This window comes from Pelodiscus sinensis, chromosome 3 (assembly GCF_049634645.1).
Source record: "Pelodiscus sinensis isolate JC-2024 chromosome 3, ASM4963464v1, whole genome shotgun sequence".
NCBI classification, from domain to species: Eukaryota; Metazoa; Chordata; order Testudines; family Trionychidae; genus Pelodiscus; species Pelodiscus sinensis.
Window position 1 is genome coordinate 80227643 of NC_134713.1, and position 19962 is coordinate 80247604.

A 19962-nucleotide genomic window follows, 5' to 3' on the forward strand; every position below is an offset into this window, starting at 1 on the left:
TTGTCCCCTCTCCTCAGATGGCAGCCTGCGGCAAGTGCAGCCGGGCTGATGGCCGAGTGCTGTGATGTGCCCAGTGTGGGCACTCAGGGCACTCCAAGCCAGGACTGCTTTGCAAGCGGGGCACCCCTGAGAACTGTCTGTCTGGGGTGGGGGTTGGGACCCTTTAAGCACAGCCCTCGGCTAGCCTGAGACAGCATCTCCATGCTCTAAGTTCTCCTCTGATGCCCTGCCGGCACTGCTTCCGGCCATCCTTAAGCACGGTTCAGGGTCCACTTAATGTGGACATGCTAGTTCGAATTAGCAAAACTCTAATTCGAACTAGTTTTTTAGTCTGGATCCATTAGTTCGAATTAACTTAGTTCAAATTAACTAATTCGAATTAAGTTAGTTCGAATTAACGTTGTAGTGTAGACGTACCCTGAGTTAGTCTGTAACAGGAAAAATTTAAAAAACAACAAATAGTCTGGTAGCACTTTAAAGATTAACAAAACATGTAGATGGTACTATGAGCTTTCATGGGCACTTCACTTTTCATTTACCAGCACCATAACCTGCAGTAGCTTGGGTTTTCCTTAAACGTATTTCATTCCTGGGGTGACTTATCCAAGATAAAGAAAGGAGACTTTGCTAAGTCTTTGCCTTCTCAATGAAAATATAATTCAGGTTTACAGTGAAATGGAAGGCATCCATGAAATGGGGGACCAACAGAGAGGCGAGGATGGTGCAGATGACTTACCACACAGATTCCAGATCCATCGAGACACTTGTTTGCATTGCCATTACAGTTACAATGCAAACAGTTTCCTGAAGCAGTTTGATAAAATCCTTCTTGGCATTTCTGAAATGAAAAAAAAAATCAGAATAAAATTTCTTTGTATATGCATTTTAAGCTCAGGTTCAGCTAATATTAGAGACAAGCAAGTATTGCAACCACCAGGTTTCCTCAGAGAGCATTACACAACCCCATCAAAATACGCACATAACCCAATACACTTGAACTTAGGTAGGGTTTTACTTCCTTTTCCTTCAGTCTTTTTTTCTTGTCCTCTCCTCATGAAGATGACAACATCCATTTCTTTCTCCCCTCTCTAGCACTGCCCATCCATCTGAATGGCCATATGCTGAAGGCTCAGAAACATACAGATCCTTAAGGTAAATGTGAGGTACAAATGGAGAAGATAAGCTGACAGAGAATGATTGATTCTCAGACTTTATGAAAAACTTGTTTATAAGGAGGGTTTTGAAGAAGAGGAGAGTTATCATTTCACACATTCAGCACCTGATTCAAAAGTCCACTGAAGTCAATGAGAATATTTCCATTGGTTTCCTTGGGGTTTGGATCAGGCCTGTAGATTGAAGTTCCTCTGAACAAGAGCTAGATGACAATCACAGAGTGTGGTTTGTAAGGTATTCAGTCACCTTCGCCAATATTTACCTGTGGGGACGGCAGCATGCCCCAGCTATACTATATTGTTATTCAAGAAAGTAATAATTCCCGATGTGCCATATGGAGATTCTATGTTAAAATCAAGAGAGAGATGAAGAAATTAGATGTACTCTTGTATAGTTTATATTCTGACTTTCCTACAAACTCTTGAATGTGTGACCATAGCCGGGAATACCTATATAGGGGTTTTTTATATTGAAATTGGACATTATACATATAACAATTTTATAGAAAAGAAATAATTGCTTCTGTATAGAAACATGTTTTAAACATTAATTACAGTGATCAAATAAGATAATGAATAAAATAAATACTAATGCAAATACAAAATCTCTAAAATGACATAAATAAGAATATAAAGTACAGAAGGACTTTCACTACAGAGGTCCCAATAGAAAAACCAACCTTGTCTTAGGGTCTGAGGCAGTGTACCTTCCCCCCATTTACCTTTGTGGCAAAGATTCCCTCTGAACCATTTGCAGGTGTTGTTAGGGCCACTGAGACTGTGTGATTGTGGCTTTTGTGGCCCATCTCCTTGCCTGCCTCCAACAATGTTCTAGGTGGAATTGTGGTGAAGATCCTTCTCCCTCAGTGGCACTTAATGAATGGAGAAGCCTTCCAGGACCCCATAACATTTCCAGCATGGAACTTAAAGGGTCTAGTGCTGGCTTTCTGATTAGTTGAAAGCTGTGCTACATTCCACAAATACTTGTATATGAACAGAGGATTAGGATATTTGGCCTAAATACAAAGACTTTTTCAGAATCGTTTATATAGTGATATTTAAAAGACCCTCTCCTCTTCCCCATATGAGGAATTATTGTAAATATGGTAGTTCAGTTGGACTGGCATCTGAAGGGCTTGCTAATTTGCCTGCAGTTCTTGCCTGTATACTGGACTTAGGCAGTGCTGGCATCATCAGGTACTGCGGTATCTTTCTCCTGTTTCTTACGTAGCTGCTGTACCCCCAGAACAGGATTACATGCCTAAACAAAGGCCTATATGGCACGTGTGTGCATCAATTACTCTTTTAATTTACATACAATATACCAGTGTTCATGGTAAACATAGTTAATCGTAAAACATCCACATCCTCAAAACCCCAAAATTGGTTATTAGCTTTAAAAGACAAATGCATAGAAAGAGCTCCTTTGTGATCATGAACCTCTTTACTTTATTATAGCTGTGCAGTCCTATTAGCTGCTTGTGGTCCCTTTATTAAAAGACTGAAGCAAGAAGACTCAGCAATATTCAATAGCCATATGTGGATGGATTATATTCATTGTTGGGTATAGTGGAAAGGAAGATTATTAAAAAATAATAGAAGTTCCCAGAATATATTTTATTTTTCCTTTGTTTGGCTTAGATTTGAAAGGTCAATACCTGAGGTGATTTTCATGGAGACAGAGGTGTGCCCTATTTTCATTCAAAATATCACAGGGTTGGCTTTTGGCCTTGAATCATCTGTCTGTCATTTATGCTTTAGTTCATCCATGTTTTAGATAATGACACAGAGAGTTCACTTAAGTTTGTGGACAATACCAATCTGGTAGGAGTTGTGAGTGCTTTAGAAGATAGGATTAATATAAAAAATGATCTGGACAAACTGGACAAATGGTTTAGAGTAAAAAGGATAAAACTCGAAAATGACAATGACAAAGTATTCCATTTAGGGAGGAACAATCTGTTGCACACTTACAACATAGGAAATGACTGCCTTGGAAGAAGTATTGAAGAAAGTGACCTGGGGGTTACATGGAACATAAGATAAATATGAGTCAACAGTGTAACACTGTTGCAAGAAAAAAAGCAAACATCAGTCTGGGCTGTATTAGCAGGAGTGGTGTAAGCAAGACACAAGAATTTTTCTGCTCTACTCTGCATTGATATAGCCTCAGTTGGAATACTGTGTCCAATCTTGGGCACTACATTTCAGGAAGATGTAGACAAATTGGAGAAAGTCTGGAGAAGAGCAACAAAAATGATTAAAGATCTAGAAAACATGAATTATGAGGGAAGATTGAAAAAACTGTGTTTGTTTAGTCTGGAGTAAAGAAGACTGAGGAGGGAACAATTTTCAAGGAAATAAAAGATTGTTACAAGCAGATGGGTGAAAAATTGTTCTTTTTAACCTCTGAGGATAGAACAAGAAGCAATGGGCTTAAATTGTAGCAAGTTTAGGTTAAATGGTAGGAATTCCTATCAGAGTGGTTAAGACCTTGAATAAATTACCTAGGGAGGTTGTGGAACCTCTGTCATTGATTTTAAAGAGCAGGTTAGATATATTTCTGTCAAGGATACTCTAGTCTACATAATACTTAATCCTACCATGAGTACAGAAGACTGGATTAGAAGACCTCTCAAGGTCCCTTCCAGTCCTACAATTCTATGATTTACATCTTGTAAAGCCGTTATAAATTGCTAACAGATCAGAATTGCAACATTTCACACCCACTTTGCACTTATATAAATGACTACACAAGATGCAATGTAGTGCAAAATCAGACTTCATCTTTTTAGTGAATTGTATTGACTTAGCTTAGAACTAGAATTGCTTTACACAGTTTTCTCTTATTTTCCGGAGTTACCCTGAAATAGGGATCATCTTCTGTTCCTATCTATGCTTTACTTTCCATTGTCCTACCCATAGATTCTCATGTCTCATGTCTATTGCCTAAGCTACGTCTAGACTACATGCCTCTGCCGACAGAGGCATGTAGATGTGGCTACCAGGCATAGGAAAATGAAGCGGCGATTTAAAGAATTGCCGCTTCATTTAAATTTACATGGCTGCCACGCTGAGCCGATCAGCTGTGTGTCAGCTCAGCGCGGTAGTCTGGACGCGCGGGTGTCGACATCAAAGGTATTTGTCGACCACCCAGGTATGCCTCCTGGAATGAGGTTTACCTGGGTGGCCGACAAATGCCTTTGATGTCGACACCCTCGCGTCCAGACTACCGCGCTGAGCCGACACACAGCTGATCGGCTCAGCACGGCAGCCATGTAAATTTAAATGAAGCGGCGATTATTTAAATCGCCGCTTCATTTTCCTATGCCTGGTAGCCTCATCTACATGCCTCTGTTGCCAGAGGCATGTAGTCTAGACGTAGATGCCATTACATTAAACGTTCTCAGTGGACAGTAAGAGACATAAGAGAACTGCCCTTCTCTTCTATTGCCCTCTTAAAGATACCGAATGTAGTCTTTTATTCTGTCAAATTAGCTGCTTATTTTAAATTGATAATGGTATCTGACATGATATTGACAATAGAAAGGCAAGATTTAGACCTTAGGCTAGCCCTACCCCAGTACATGGGAGCTGGCTCATTGGCAGAAATGAAACATAAAAGGAAAACTTAGCTGCCTTTACAGTTTTTATGCACACTGTTACTGAGGTTTGCTTTTGCAAATATTTGTTCTCCATAATAGCTACTGGAGAGGAAAATCCTTCATACTATGGCTATACAGGGCTATCATTAATACTATTTATATTGCTTCTTTCAGTAGATGAAACCTAACATGAAATTGCAGATTTGGCTCATGATAGACTAAAAATTTCAGCTAGATGATTTAACCACACACCAAGGAAGGCAGACAATTAGTTTCCAAATTGAAAACAGATTCTTATTACAAAGTCTTTCTTGGCAGTGGTTCTCTCCTCCCATATAGATCTAAGGCATGTTCTGTTCTCTAGTGTTATTCAGTTGGTGGGAGGTCTTAAATTAGTTACTGTCTGTGACGAGGGCTTGGGGGCAGTCCAGACCAGTAAGGGGTTTTGTCACCACTTGCCCTGCAACTCTGGATGCCTCACAGTGCTTCACTGAAATAAGTCCCAACCTAGGATACTCAGAACCAGCCTATGGGCATGTAGGTCACACCCTGTGCATCTGTGCAGAGCTAGACAGCTTTGCTTCAGCAGTTCCAATCCCAGCAGCCTGTCTACAGCCCCATTCTGGATTCCACCAGCATTGGATACAACTAGCAAAGTGATCCCAATGGACTCCCAGTCCTGAATTTCCCCCAAAACGTGTCCTCTACAATGTCTTGTGTAAATACACTGGGGGCAAATATATTATTTAATTAAATGCAGCACTGAGTTGATTTATAGTACAAATAAAACACATTCCTGAAGCAATAGGACATAGATTAAGTGATGCCAAGTAAAAGGAATAAAGTTAGAAAAGTTTACAAGCAAATACAATGAAAACACATCTAAAGGCCTAAAACTTAATCTGCAGTATAATCAGGCAGGCACTTGGGGTCAATTAGAGTTTGCTAGAAGCTACAGTCTGATTAGACACATGCAGCCAATTCAGCCCTGTGGCGCTGCTTTTAAAGGGCTCCCCCTAGGCCAGGAAGGGGGAAGAAAAAGAGCAAAAGACAGGAGGAAGTGCTGTGTGCAGGAGTTGTATGGGTGTGAGCAGAGGACTGATGAGTGGGTACCAAAGGAAAGGTACAGGGAGGGATTATTTGGGGGAAATGGCCCAGGGAAAAGCTGCCGGACAGAGTGTGGCAGTAACCCTGCCTGTTGCCACTGCCTTAAGGTCCCTGGGCCAGAACCCAGAGTAGTGGGACAATCTGGGTTCCCCCCAACCTCCTCACAACATCTCAAACTGTGTCCCAAGGGAGATCAGGACTCCAGAGGGGATTTTACCCCAAATTTATGAACTAGTCTGTGATGAGTATGACTCTATCAGCTGCAGTTCCTGCCTTTAGTAAGGAGAAAGAGGGTGCATGGAGGACCACAGCAAGTCTCTGAGGCTAACACTATCTACAAGAAGCACAGAGATAGAAATGTAGCTGTGTTAGTCTGGGGTAGTTGAAGCAAAATGCAGGACAATGTAGCACTTTAAAGACTAACAAGATGGTTTATTAGATGATGAGCTTTCGTGGGCCAGACCCACTTCCTTTTGATCTGAGGAAGTGGGTCTGGCCCACGAAAGCTCATCATCTAATAAACCATCTTGTTAGTCTTTAAAGTGCTACATTGTCCTGCATTTTGCTACAAGAAGCACAAGATCCATGGGGAATAGCTGGAGCTTTGTCACAACTGGTGTCAAAGTGGGATCATTTGCAGTGTGGTGGAAGAAAGAGAGTGAAGGAAAAACAAACAAACCCCCTGCCATCCAAAAAAACCCACAACACAAAAATGTGTTTGTGTTGTTTTTTTATTCTCCTGCTTAATTGGGTTATAGGCTCTCAAAGGAGAACTGAGCGAAAGCACTGGTGCAGTGAATGGCAGCCCAGCAAGAGGTCTCACAGGTACAGGAGTTGGCAGTACAAAAGGTGACGCTTACAGTAGGAGATCAATCAGCTATTCAAGCAGCCTCTGACAGAGCCCTACTCCAAGAGGTGGTAGACAAGATAAAGACCATTACTGGGCTCCAGGGACCCAAACCTTGAGGGCCACAGGCTGTCTACCAAAGATGACATCGGAGGATGACATAGAGGCATATCTCCTCACACTCAAGAGAGCTGCTCAGTGGGAGGCCTGGCCCCAGAAACAATGGGCCAGCATACTTGCCCCATTTCTCTGTGGTGAGGCCCAAAAGGCCTACTATGATTTGCTTCAGCTAATTATCCCCGGCTAAAAGAAGAGATCCTGGGCCTATCAAGGGTGACAGCAGAAGTACAGGTCCAGAGGTTTCATGAGTGGAAATACCAAGAGAATAAATCACTGAGGTCCCAGATGTTTGACCTGATTCACCTTGCACAAAAATGGCTGTGACCTGATGTGAATTGCTCAGAGGAGGCACTGGTCATTGACCAATTCATGCGGAAGTTGCCACCAGTCCTTTGCACTTGGGTAGGCCAGCGTGACCCAACCACCTATAACAAGACAAACACATTGGTGGAGAGACGAGTGACAGCCAGGAAGTTGACTTGCCTACTTAGAGAAGGCATTTGGTGAGGCAGGACTTCAATGAGGACTCATGGTGTTCAAGTGACCAAGCACCCAGGAAACCCTAGACAAGGGAAAAGAGGGGGAGAGGGCTGAAAGCCACTGGAGAACAAGGGGGATAGGAGAGAGGCTAACTCTGAGGAGAAACCCCTTGCTCCATGGAGCCAGGGGGCAGCTACAGGTGCTATGGGTGTGGAGAATTAGGCCACACAGCTCAGTGCCCCAACCTCGAGGAGCCTATCCAATGCAATCTTGGGGACTCGGGTGATCCATGCACCCTATTCAACCTAGTAGGGGGGTGGTTCACAGTTACCCCACATCAGTGAAGGTAGATGGGGTAGAATGGATGGCACTTATGGATTCTGGGAGTGCTATTGCTCTGATTTTGGGGAAATTAGTGAAGCCCAGCCAACTAAAGCAAGCCAAATGCACGGAGGCCCTCTGTGTCCATGGGACTGTTGGTTACTACACCAGCATAACTATAAAAATAGAAGTGCAGGGAAAGATCACCAGGGTACAAGAAGGAGTGTTTCCCCACCTTCCATATCCTGTACTTATTGGGAAGGACTTTCCTGGATTTAGTAGTCTTCTTCCCTCAGAAGGGTAAGAAGCAGAGAGGATCACCAAACTAGGGCAGTTTCACCCAGAAAGTGATCTCCCCCTACATTTGCAGAGATATCCCAGGAACTGTTTTCAACCCTTGGGAAGGGGAGGAAGACTAAAACCAAAGAAGGGTGGCCAAAGCCTTAGGCATCTGAATCTTGATGCAGGCCCAAAGGACCACCTGCAGAGACAAATGAAGATGGTGTGGTAGGAGAGGACCCTGAGATGTAGTAAGGAGAATATCCTGAGACATTGGAGGTATTGTGCCTCCTGCCTTGAATGTCAATTCCACAGTCTTCAGCCCCATCTATGAGCCTCGTTGGTTCCCCTGCCGATCATTGATATTCCATTTGAATGGATAGCCATGGTCTTGGTGGGGCCATTAGAAAAAACGGACCTTTTTAAAGAAAGCCAATTAGAAGACATCACTATTGCTACTACTAGCATTCGACACATGAGGCTCGTGCTGCTCAGTAGCCCTGATTCTGCTCTCAGTTACACCGGCGTGAATCAGAGCAACTGCACTGATTTCAGTGTAGTTATATAAGTGAGAACAAAGCCATGCCTCATGTCTATGCATTCTCTTCTATCCACAGCCTTCTCGTACACCCACAGCTGCAAAGATGGTAGAAACAGGGAAATAAGACAAAACAGGGGAAAGGAAGTTACTCCGGGTGCTACTGTCAGCATATTCTATAGTAATCTATAGCAAGAAGAGCTAATATTGCAATACTGCAGCTGGTTTTCAGAAATGTAATAACAAAGTCCAGGTGCAAAAATCAATAACAAATATACCAACAGGGTTTACAGATTTTAAAGGACTTAGTAAGAGAGGTATATTGGATTAGATTTTTCAATTTGTACTGGGAAAAAGTATTGTCCCTTGGGCTAAATAAATCCCCTTCAGTAGACAATAATGCCTAATCTTGATGATATAATGGGTAACGCAGATCCAACATTCTGGCCCACTGTTTCCTAATTTAAAGGGACAGTGGATGGAAATGTTGCTCACACATTTCCTGCACCATTCATGGGGTGCACGTAATATTTTTCATTTTTTTGATTTTGTTCCAAACCTGTTTACAATCTGTCTGCAATTATTTTATGAACTCACAAACCTTAGCTCAATTTGATCATGCAATTAGCTAAATACTCTGATGTTGGCTTATTGCTTTGGAATGCATAATGGATCACTTGTCACTGGTGGAGGAGGGAATAATAAATATATAATATTAATTAATACTTGGATAATACTTGATAAATTGCCAGTATCCAAAGGCAACAATCTGGATCTGATTTTTCTGTCACATTTGTGCAGTTCCATTAACGTCAGTAGCATATTTCTGATTTAAACCAGTGCAAGAGCAGAATCAGGACTATTGTACTTATAATGATGAATATCAACACTTAAAAACTAAATCATTTCAATGGCACCCAAATGACTTAGGAGTTTAAGTCCCATTTAAAAAAATGACTTAGGCCCAGATCCTTCAAGGGATTATCCCAATTTATGCATGCATCTTCTAATTGACTTTCTTTAAAATGGGAGAGAAACATAGGTAATTACACAGAGTATTCTAGATAAATCTGTGATCAGGTGCCATTTTCCTGAGCAAGATTTTTGTAAATTCCCCGAAGCAGGCCCCTCTTGTCAACAGAGTGTCATATAGAGGCAGATAGTGACTCTTAATATTAGCTATTACTATTTATTATTTGTGTTCAGGTAATGCCATTCATGGATCGGGGCCACCTTGTGCTAGGTACTGTACAAACACAAAACAAAAAAAGGATCAAATCTCCAAAGAGCTTATAATTCAAACAAAAGATGAACAATAACATCAGATGCAACAAATAGATGTAGGAAGCACAAAGCAACACTGACACAGTCATGAATCATGTGATATACAGTGGTACAGCCTGTCAACTGCCTAGCCAGTGCTGAGTTGTATGAAGCTCTGAGGCTGAGGAGGATCTGCCAAGCAATCCTACTGTCATTTTGCATTTTGGGAGACGTGCGGCAGGATTTCTTCGTGTCAGCCCTGAAGAAGCCTACTTAGTATACAGCATGGGTGTTCTGGCACCAGACTGAAGATAAGGCTCTTATTAACTAGTAGATACTTGCTTCCAAGTGCAATTTAAGGATCAATTTAACCAGAGAATCCTATATGTTGGAACAACTTCAGTGAAGTCAGCAGGATTGAATTCATTAAAACCAGGGCTGTATTTGGCCCCAAGTACCTTAAATGTATATGAGACTATGAAAACAATTCTGGCGTGAGTTCTACACATCACAATTCTGTATGGCACGATGATTTTGTTGCAAATGTTTTCTATGCAAATTGCATTGACACGTCAGTCTCTTCCAATAAACGCACATTTTAAATCATGCTGAAATTATTCCTTAATATGTTAGCCCTGTTTTGAAAGAACTGTCAAGATGTGCACATTCCTTAGTGAACAACCATACACTATTTGGTGTTCCTTCTTCTTCTTTTTTTCTTTCCTGCTTTGTCTGCCTGTGATCCTTTTTCGGGTGGGAACATCCATTCGCATCTGGCTCTGACCAGGGCTTAATGTGTAATGACAGAGGTGCTGGGACTCAAGCAATTTAATTAATTTTGAATGTTAAACTTCTTATGACTTAGAATATGTGGTGGTATTTTTGTCACGGATGGTAATGACATTAATACTGCTGCACATTATCATAAAGTCTTATTTGAAGAAGTAGCTTGTTGTACATACTAGTGTTAGATGTTTACAACCATGTATTCTACCAGCACTGTTACCAGGACAGGGAAAGCAGGCAGCCCTCAAATGTGCAAAGCTGGGGGGAGGGCCCAGAAAAATGGGGTAGAAAAAACTTGGTTAGAGGCTTGTAGCATGACTGGGATTGTGTGGGTCCTTTTAAAATATCAGACCACCTGCTGTTGGTGGCAGTGCTGCCACAGAGCTGGGCACCCAGCCATCAGTCACTGCTCTCCAGCCACATAGTTCTGAAGGCAGCACTGCTGTCAGTAGCAGTGTAAAAGTGGGTGGCATGGCATGGTAATGGGACCGATGGGATCCCAGTGCAGCTGCAGGGCTCCACCCCTACTGTTTTCATGCCCTCATTTTTCCACCCTCCCCAGCTTTGTGCTACGGGGCAGCTGTCCTGCTCACCTCACCCTGGTTACGGGCTGATGAAGACAGCGGTATTGAGGATTTTAAATCAAACCAATTTCAGAGTGCAAAATAGAAATAAAAAAAAATTCTTACTGATGTGACAAACCTAAGGATGCCAGGGCTATGATCTACCAAGCCTAGAGGTACTGGGCTCACCCCCAGCAACCCTGGCAGAAATTAAGCACTGGCCTGTGTAAGAGGCAGCTGTACTACCCAGGAGCTCAGCAGGGATGCAATTGTGACACGGAAGGTCACAATTTAGTCCCTGGTTCACCCTTTGCTCCAGTTGAGAAGTAAACTGTGCTAGCTCCAGACCAGACATGGCTTACTTTCCTCTCAGTGCCAGCTCCACTGTTGCTGGGGTGACCTGTGTCTGCTTGGTATGCAGCCTGCTCCCTGCTCACTTCGCTGGGTGGGTGAGTAGTGGCTCCACGGAGTCTGTTGTCTCCTCATGCTGTGCCTAGCAGTATGGGTAGCCTGCACAGGGGAGTGAAGCATCATCTTATGCTCTCTTCCTCCCCTGCATAGGGTAAACTCTCTAATACCTGAATATATATTTTGAGCTGTTCACGGCAGACACTAAGCCTTATTTGTGTCTCATTGAGCTCTGAAAATCTTTATTAATTGTCATCATTGTTTTTTCGTGATAGAAATGTAGCCGTGTTAGTCTGGTGTAGCTGAAACAAAATACAGGACTATGTAGCACTTTAAAGACTAACAAGATGGTTTATCACCTAATAAACCATCTTGTTAGTCTTTAAAGTGCTACATAGTCCTGTACATAGTTTTTTCAACACTCTTCAGCACGAGCACAGGATTATGCCTCTCCAAAACTACAGGCAGTCCCCGGGTTACGTACAAGAACAATAGGTTTGTTCTTAAGTTGAATCTGTATGTAAGTCGGAACTGGCGTCCAGATTCAGCCGCTGCTGAAACTGATCAGTTTCAACAGCGGCTGAATCTGGACGCCAGTTCTGACTTACATACAGATTCAACTTAAGAACCCCAGGCATCCCCAAGTCAGCTGCTGCTGAAACTGATCAGCGGCTGATTCCAGGAAGCCCGGGGCAGGGGCTTCCTGTAGTCAGCCACTGGTCAGTTTCAGCAGCGGCTGACTTGGGGACGCCTGGGGCAGAGCAGCTGGGGTGCTGCTGGGTTGGTCCAGTAGCGCCGCCACTCCTCGGCGCTACTGGACCAACCCAGCAGCACCCAAGCTGCTCTGCCCCAGGCGTCCTGATTCAGCCGCTGCTGAATCTGACCAGCAGTGGCTGAATTAGGACGCCTGGGGCAGAACAGCTGGGGTGCTGCCCGGTTGGTCCAGTAGCGCCCAGAGCGGCGCTACGGGACCAACTGGCAGCGCCCCAGATGCTGTACCACAGGTGTCTGAAGCAAAGCCACGGAGCACGGGGCAGCGGGACAGCCCAGACGCGCCGTGGCTGTCCGCTGCCCGCGTGCTCCGCGGCTTTGCTCTGCTTTGCCCCCCCCCCCGTCCTCCTGGTCTGCAGACCAGGGGGATGGGGGGGCAAATCAGAGCCAAGCCGCGGAGCGCGCTGCCAGCAGACCAGGGGGACGGGGGGGGGGGGGGGGACAAAGCAGAGCCAAGCCTCGGAGCGCGTGGGCAGCGGACAGCCCTGTCCGCTGCCCACGTGTTCCGCCGCTTTGCTTCCTCTCCCTGGTCTGCTGGAGACCAGGGAGAGGAACCCCGTTTGTAACTGCGGATCCGACGTAAGTCGGATCCGCGTAACTCGGGGACTGCATGTACTGACAAAAATCAAATCACATTAAGAATTGCAGATTTTTCTAAATCACTGGCAGCAGAAATGTACGTTTCTGCAAGGTACAGGTTTGTCAGGGCTGCCATACTTTGAGCACTCCTAGAAATGCCATATAAAGCTGTAAGGAACTAGGTATATGTGCGACTCCTATTCCTCACAATGGAAAGTTTGCATGCACTTAGGAGTTATATCTCCAAGTAACAGATATTCCTTCATAGATTTTTGATGCATATTCTGATTATTTGTCTCCATCTTCATTTCATGACGTATGATGGATGGCACAGACCCCAAAATGTTTTCTTCCTCCCTGCCCTAAGAAAAGGGTTTCTAATTGAGAGTTGCTAGAACCCGGAGGAGCTCCTTCAGGGGCTCAAGGGAAGAAGGCAGAGCAGTTACTCCCAATGTCAATGGGGCATAGAAATCATAATCTAGTGGAGAATGGTATCACAAGAACTAAAACCCAGCAAATTCAAATGAGACAGGCCCCCTTTTTTTAATGGGGTGATTAGCCATTGAAACAAATGACCAAGGCCAGTGGTGGATTCTCTATCACCTGATGCCTTCATATAAGATTGGCTGTTTTTCTGGAAGATACACTGTCATCACACATCACTGTTGTTCCCAGTGCAGTATATGAAATAATATGACCTGTGTTACAGATGAGGTCAAGCTAGACAATCTAGTGAGATGTTGTGGCAAGAACAATTCTTTTATTTCCTGAAGAGGTTTTTAAAAAGCATAGCTACTTTAGTTTGGTTTGTTTTTGTTGTGAGCTTTGTTTGGAGTTAGCAGTTCAAAGATCTGAGGTCCTTTTGTAGATGGTTGAATTTGCTTTGAATCTCTTAAGATAAATAAGCTGATTTCTGTCTCCAAAGCAGGATTTTTCCTTACATAGTATCCTGCTGTTTTTGTGAGGGGGACTTTAGACTGGGGCTGTATCACACCATCATTTACACTCTGTATGTAACCTGCTGTGAAAGAGGTGTCCCCTGGCATCTACATTTTCTTCAGTGCTGAGAAGTAATCAGAATTTCCTTACAATTCTCTTGATGCTTGTTTTAAACCAAGCAAGTTGCTTTAAAGCATACAGAGGCATATTTTCAAAACAGCTAGTTTTCAAGTTTCCATTAAACATGACCAGTTTTTCAAATGTTTTCTCAACTCAGTAAATCCCCATTGTGACATGTGTGGGCAGATTCTCAAAAGAGCTTTACCATACTTAGCAAATATCTCTTGTCCTACAGCATGCTTGGTATCTTTGACTATGGAAATAAATATTCCATTCAAAGATTAGAGTTTTTTTGGTGTGGCAAATATTAGCTACTAATTGAACTTAGCCTAAAAATAGAATTCTCAGGAAGAGTTAAAAATGCTCCCTGTACCTTTGCTATTTGGAAAATAATCTCATTGTTAGTACATCAGCCCAAGTTAAGTGGAACATGTAGGTTAGTGAATAAAGTCATACTAAACAAAGAGTCAACATACTTTTTGGCTACGTCTGAGCACCTCAGATCTCTTTGCAATAGTCCATGAATTGAACCCATAAATGCTCCTGTGATAAATAGGGATACTGTCCCAATTTTACAGATGGAGAAACTGAGGCTATGTATAGACTGCAGAGTTTTTCTGGGATACCGCATCCAAGGAACGTGTCTGCTTTTCCAAACAAAATTTCTGAAAAACAGATGCGTTTTTTTGGCATTCCTGGAAACCTTGTTTTATGAGGAAGAAGGGATGTTCCGAAAAAGGTTTTTTTTTTTCCTGATATTTGTCCCAGTGTAGATGGGACAAATGTTGGAAAAGCCTCTTCCGAAAAATGAATCAGAAAAAGATACCAAATTGCAAACACCAAATACACAAATTCCAAAACAACAAACAACAACAACAAACCCCACAGCAATGTAGACATAGACTGAAGTATAAAGGGCTTAATTATTCCACACAGTAACTCCTGTTCACTTATTACCCTGTGGTGAGAGAATCCTGACAGAATGTTTGAAAGGCTTACCTGCTATAAAATGGTGGTGACTGCAGTGTAAATATCGCCATGGTCAAATGGAGAACCGGCAACTGTCAGTACAACCTTCTAGCTCCTAGGCCTCTGCTTTAACCTCAATCAACCTTTTACTCTGGTTCTGGTTCTCATAACTTACATTTTGTCAAACTGGAGTCACCCTTCTGTGTTATGCTTTTTTTTTTGAGTGAATAAATGAATATATTCAGCTTGTCACAGTAGGAAAGTATTAGCTAACAAAGCCCCAATTTAATGTCAGACATAGGGAACACTCACTCCATTAATTTTTCTTAATCATGGGGAGAATACAGACTACACTCCCTCACCCACACATTCTAACGTCTGTTTGGTGGCATAGCATAATTTCAAATGTAGATTTTGCAGTGTGGGCTCCTGCTAGCAGACTCGTGGACACCTGTATTCTTGCTCCCTGTGAGTTAAGAAACAGCCCTTTCAAATTTCTCAGCAGTTTGCCCAGTTCAAAGACATACTTTTCAAAAGCACAAAGATTTAGTTCTTCACAGGACTGATGAGAAACATTTTACAAACAGCAGGAGCTGTAATAACACTATGCCCCATAAGTTCTAACCTTCTCCATCCTGTGACCTGATTAAGATGCCCTTACTCAGAGCTGCAAAAGTAAATGTGACAGATGTAGAGTACACCTCAGTATGCAACTGATTTCTAGCTGACACAAGCTGCAAGCGTGTATAGTGAACAGACCGGGGGGCTAGATTTCAGCAGTCCTAAGTGCAGCTACAGTGCTTGCAGTGTGACCTTGGGCAAAGTATTGAACCATTTAGGTGAAATTCTGCCTTTTTGGGGTGGAGTTGTAATGTCTGATGTGTGGTGCTCATTTCTGCTGCCATTTTGCAGCTTGGGAGTAGGCCTGCAGGATTTCTTCATGCCAATCCTGAAGATTTAGTGTACAGCATGAGCATTCTGGCCCTACACTGAAGATTAAGCTCTTATTAACTAGTAGATTCTTACTTTCAAGTGTAATTTAAGATTCAATTTAACCACAGCATCATCTACGGTGGAACAACTTCAGTGCAGTTAGCAGGATTTAATTAATTAAAACCAGGGCTTTATTTTACCCCAAGTATGTCAAATGTATACAGGATTGTAAAAAAGTCTGGCTTGTGTCCTACACATCGCAATTCTGTATGGCATGATGATTTTGTTGCAAACACTTTCTATGCAAAATGCAGACACTTCAGTCTTTTGACATCTTGCCTGCATGGCGGAGAGCTGAGAGGAGCATCTGAAACAGTCTCCTCAAAGGTGTACATGTATGAGTGAAGTGAATTTTGGGCACTAGCAGGCATGCAGAGCCCTTGCTAGGATTCCAACTAGCTAGTAGCTCTCCCTTGGTCCAAGAAACACTACTGAATAAGCAAGCTAATTTCCCGTGCTCTCAGTTTCCCATCATGAGCAGCAGCATTTGCCTGGTTCTTTTTGCACATGCTGACTAGGATCAATAGGCCAAAAGCCTTCCTGTACTGCCTCCTCTCCATTCTAAAGTGCTTCTGCAGAGACTTTAGACTCATGACTCAGTTTACCAAACTGTAAAATGGTGATGTATTATATTTTTAATGCATACTATGATTTATTCCTAGTAAAGTACATTAGTTGTATGTGTGAGAGTCTTGAGCACTGCATCATATACTCAGCAGGGCACAGAGTACAGTACAGATTAAGAAGCACACATATATTACCCTGGACATCTTTCTGTGTCAATAGTGTACTTTAGCTGAGGGACAGATTAATAAATTAACAAATCTTTTCTGGAATGAAGTAGATGAGTAGAGAATAAGACCAAGCAATTTTTGGCTATACCTGGAGGACAGCAGACATGGAGGTGAGCAGGCATTTTAACAGGAGTCTTATTAGCCTATTGAGGTGTGTGTCAGCAGGAGTTGTGTCGTTGATCCCTGAGCTATTTGTTGTTATGCTAGGTAACTGTGGATGACTGACTTGCAGACATTGACAAGAAATGGGGTTAGGAGCTAATAAATCACAGAACCCTGCATCAAGTGTTACCTGCCTCGTCCTTGAAGAACTCTAATCACTCACACCTCACCTCTCAGAACTATTACATGTATGACCTTTAGACTTTTCATACAATACCTAAGAATGCGTTTTCCTCAATCAACTAATACCAGACCTGCAGAAGTTACGAGTGTACAACAGATGTGAATTGGGAGACAGGCTTCATTCCATGCACAACACCCTCAAATTGGGCCATTCAGATCAAATGACTGTGTTTAAATTGTTTGTACTCTTTATTTCCCCAAGATGGGCACTATCACTCCTGCTTGCTAAAAATGGACCCTTTCAGTGACCACAATTGGTCTAAATCTGGTCCAGGGAGGGTAAAAGGTCTGGTCATCATGCATATCAAATCGGTGTGAGGTGTTTGACTTGGGTTCAAACTTGTCTAACCAACTTTTCTATTTTGTTCTTTTAGAGTTAACCTATTTCTAGTGAGTCCTTAAACCTTTTACATATAAGCACATGATAACTGTCCTTGAGGTTTGCCGGGGTCTTTCATTTTCTTTGTGATATGACGTCTACTAATCTTTCATTATGTACTCTGTGTACTTGTTATATCAGTTGCAGCTAATGTAATTTATTTGTACATTGAGTCTTCTAGGTTTCATTTTCCAAAAATTTGAATGTCTGTAGGTTCACTTAAGAAAGAGAAAAGTTTCAGTAAAAGTCTAGGGACCACTTCAATCCTAGATTTCCCCCCAAAAGCTTAGTGACTAAGGGTACATCTATAGCTACCCCATGTCTACACAAGCTAATTCTTATTTCAAAATATTTTTTTAAATAACGGACGGGCTATTTTGCCATCCCAGTAAACCTCATTGCATGAGGGATATAGAATGGCTCGAAATAGTGTGTTATTTCAAAATTTGGTGCTGTGTAGACGCACCAAATTTCAAATTTCAAAATAGATTTGAAATAAGATACGCAATTTGTGTAGCACAAATTGAGTATCTTACTTCACAATTAGGGTATGTCTAGATTACATGCCTCTACCTACAGAAGCATGTAAAATAGGCTACCCGACACAGTCAATGAAGCTGGGATTTAAATATCCCCAGCTTCATTAAAATAAAAATGGCAACTGCGCTGTGCCGGCTCAGCTGATTGTTGGCACAGCGTGGCAGTCAAGACGCGGCTCGGTCGACAAGGGAAGCCTTTGTCGACCGCTCCTGTAAACCTCGTTTCATGAGGAATAATGGAGCGGTCGACAAAGGCTTCCCTTGTCAACCGATCTGTGTCTTGACTGCCGCGCTGTGCCGACGATCAGCTGAGCCGGCACAGCGCAGTGGCCATTTTTAGTTTAATGAAGCTGGGGATATTTAAATTCTGGCATCATTGACTATGTCAGGTAGCCTATTTTACACACCTCTGTTGGCAGAGGCATGTTATCTAGACATACCCTTAGGGTGCTGTGTAGATGTACCCTCAGTGAGGGAATAACAGGAATGTTGTGGGTTAAGTGTTTTTATAGGCAGTTTGTTATGGTAGGCCCATTTAGCTATGGGTAGCTATTAAGTGAATCTGCATTTCCTCAGGGTTCTATTTGTGACACTCATGCTAGTTTATATTTATAGATTACCTTTCAGTCCTGTCTGTATTACATATCTTTCTCGTTGATGACTGGGCTTGAATATCATTTAACTTTCTTAAACTGAATGCCGACAAGATGCAATGGGTGCTGATTGGTACATTTCATGGGAGGCCTCTGTGTTACTCCTGGGTTGTTTCTATTAATGGCTGTCCTGCTTCACTGGTGTTTGGACATCATGCTGACTGGCTGTTGATTTCATACTGCCTCTCATCAGCTTCCGCGGTCCCTCGGCTGCTGCATCAGTCGCCTTGCTCATTGGATTACTATCCATTCTACTCTTCTCTGTGCTCTTTCCTTTCCTCCCTTCCTAGCTCTTCTTTTCCCTTGGGTTCTATTAACCCAGCCATGTCATGACATTCTTTTAATCTATATCCCATTAATTCCCTTCACAAAAACAAATCATATTAATTTTAAAATTAATATAACAAGATACTCACTAAACAGTTGATTAAACTCATTAACTTGGATCTGTAAACTTGCATTCTACTCTCCCTACCTGCTCCCTTCTGTTTGCTTTACCATGCTAGGTCAGGTCTTCATGTAGGGCCCACTTTGAAACATATGAATGGGGGTGAGGTGAAAAATTTATCCACATAGGTAGTCCCATTGAGTTCAGTGGGATTGGCCACGTTTATAAGGTTACTCAAGTGCATTAGTGTTTGCAGGTTTGAGGCCTTATTACACAAGTTTTTTTTGGGGGGGGTGGGGTGGGATGGGGATTAAGATAATAACATTTATGTCTCATATGGGGTAAGGTTCTTTTGTCCTTAATCAAGGAACTATGAGGAATCATAGAAATTGGCCCATTGGATATATGTTCAGTTCCAAGTCACCCTTTCTGCTTTGTATAAACTAAAAATGTACTTTATGTGGTAGTGTGGCCTAATGGACTAGACGGAGTCAGGAGAACTGGGTTTTATTATTGGCTCTGTTACTTTTCTGCTGGATGACCTTGAGCAAGCCATTTCACTTTGACAAACATCTGTCAAAGATGATCTCTATGGTGATTGGTCCAGCCATTAGTGCAGGGGACTGGACTTGATGACCTCTCAAGGTCCCTTCCAATGCTAATAAATATTCTATAATTCTATGATTCTCTGTGCTTCCGTTTCCCCATAAGCAAAGTGAGGGAAATTATATTGACCTTATTGTTAAAGCACTTGTAAAACTTTGTATAAAAGCTAGGTACTAATTTTACTATCTAGAATATCTCACCCTTCAAAATACAGATCATATTTAGGAGTCAGGGAGGAACTGTATGGCCCATATGGAGCTGGCACAGATGTGGAGTTTTCTGTCTCCTGAATTAAAAACTACACATCTTTGATCCAGTCTGGTGCATGCTGTGGACTCAAAAATGCAAGTGCTCCTGTAGCAGAATTTCCATTGGCTCCAGTGACCACAAGGTTAAGT

At 42.5% G+C, this 19962-nt stretch overlaps 1 protein-coding gene across 1 annotated transcript in view; it reads right to left on the reverse strand.

The window, feature by feature from the left end:
* The window catches only part of LAMA4 (laminin subunit alpha 4), a 138910-nt gene that overhangs the window by 100487 nt on the left and 18461 nt on the right, over positions 1-19962 (reverse strand). Inside the window, exon 2 of the mRNA XM_006123223.4 lies at positions 737-838. Coding sequence (XP_006123285.2) covers positions 737-838 — 102 coding nt within the window. The remainder of the gene's footprint in view (positions 1-736; positions 839-19962) is intronic.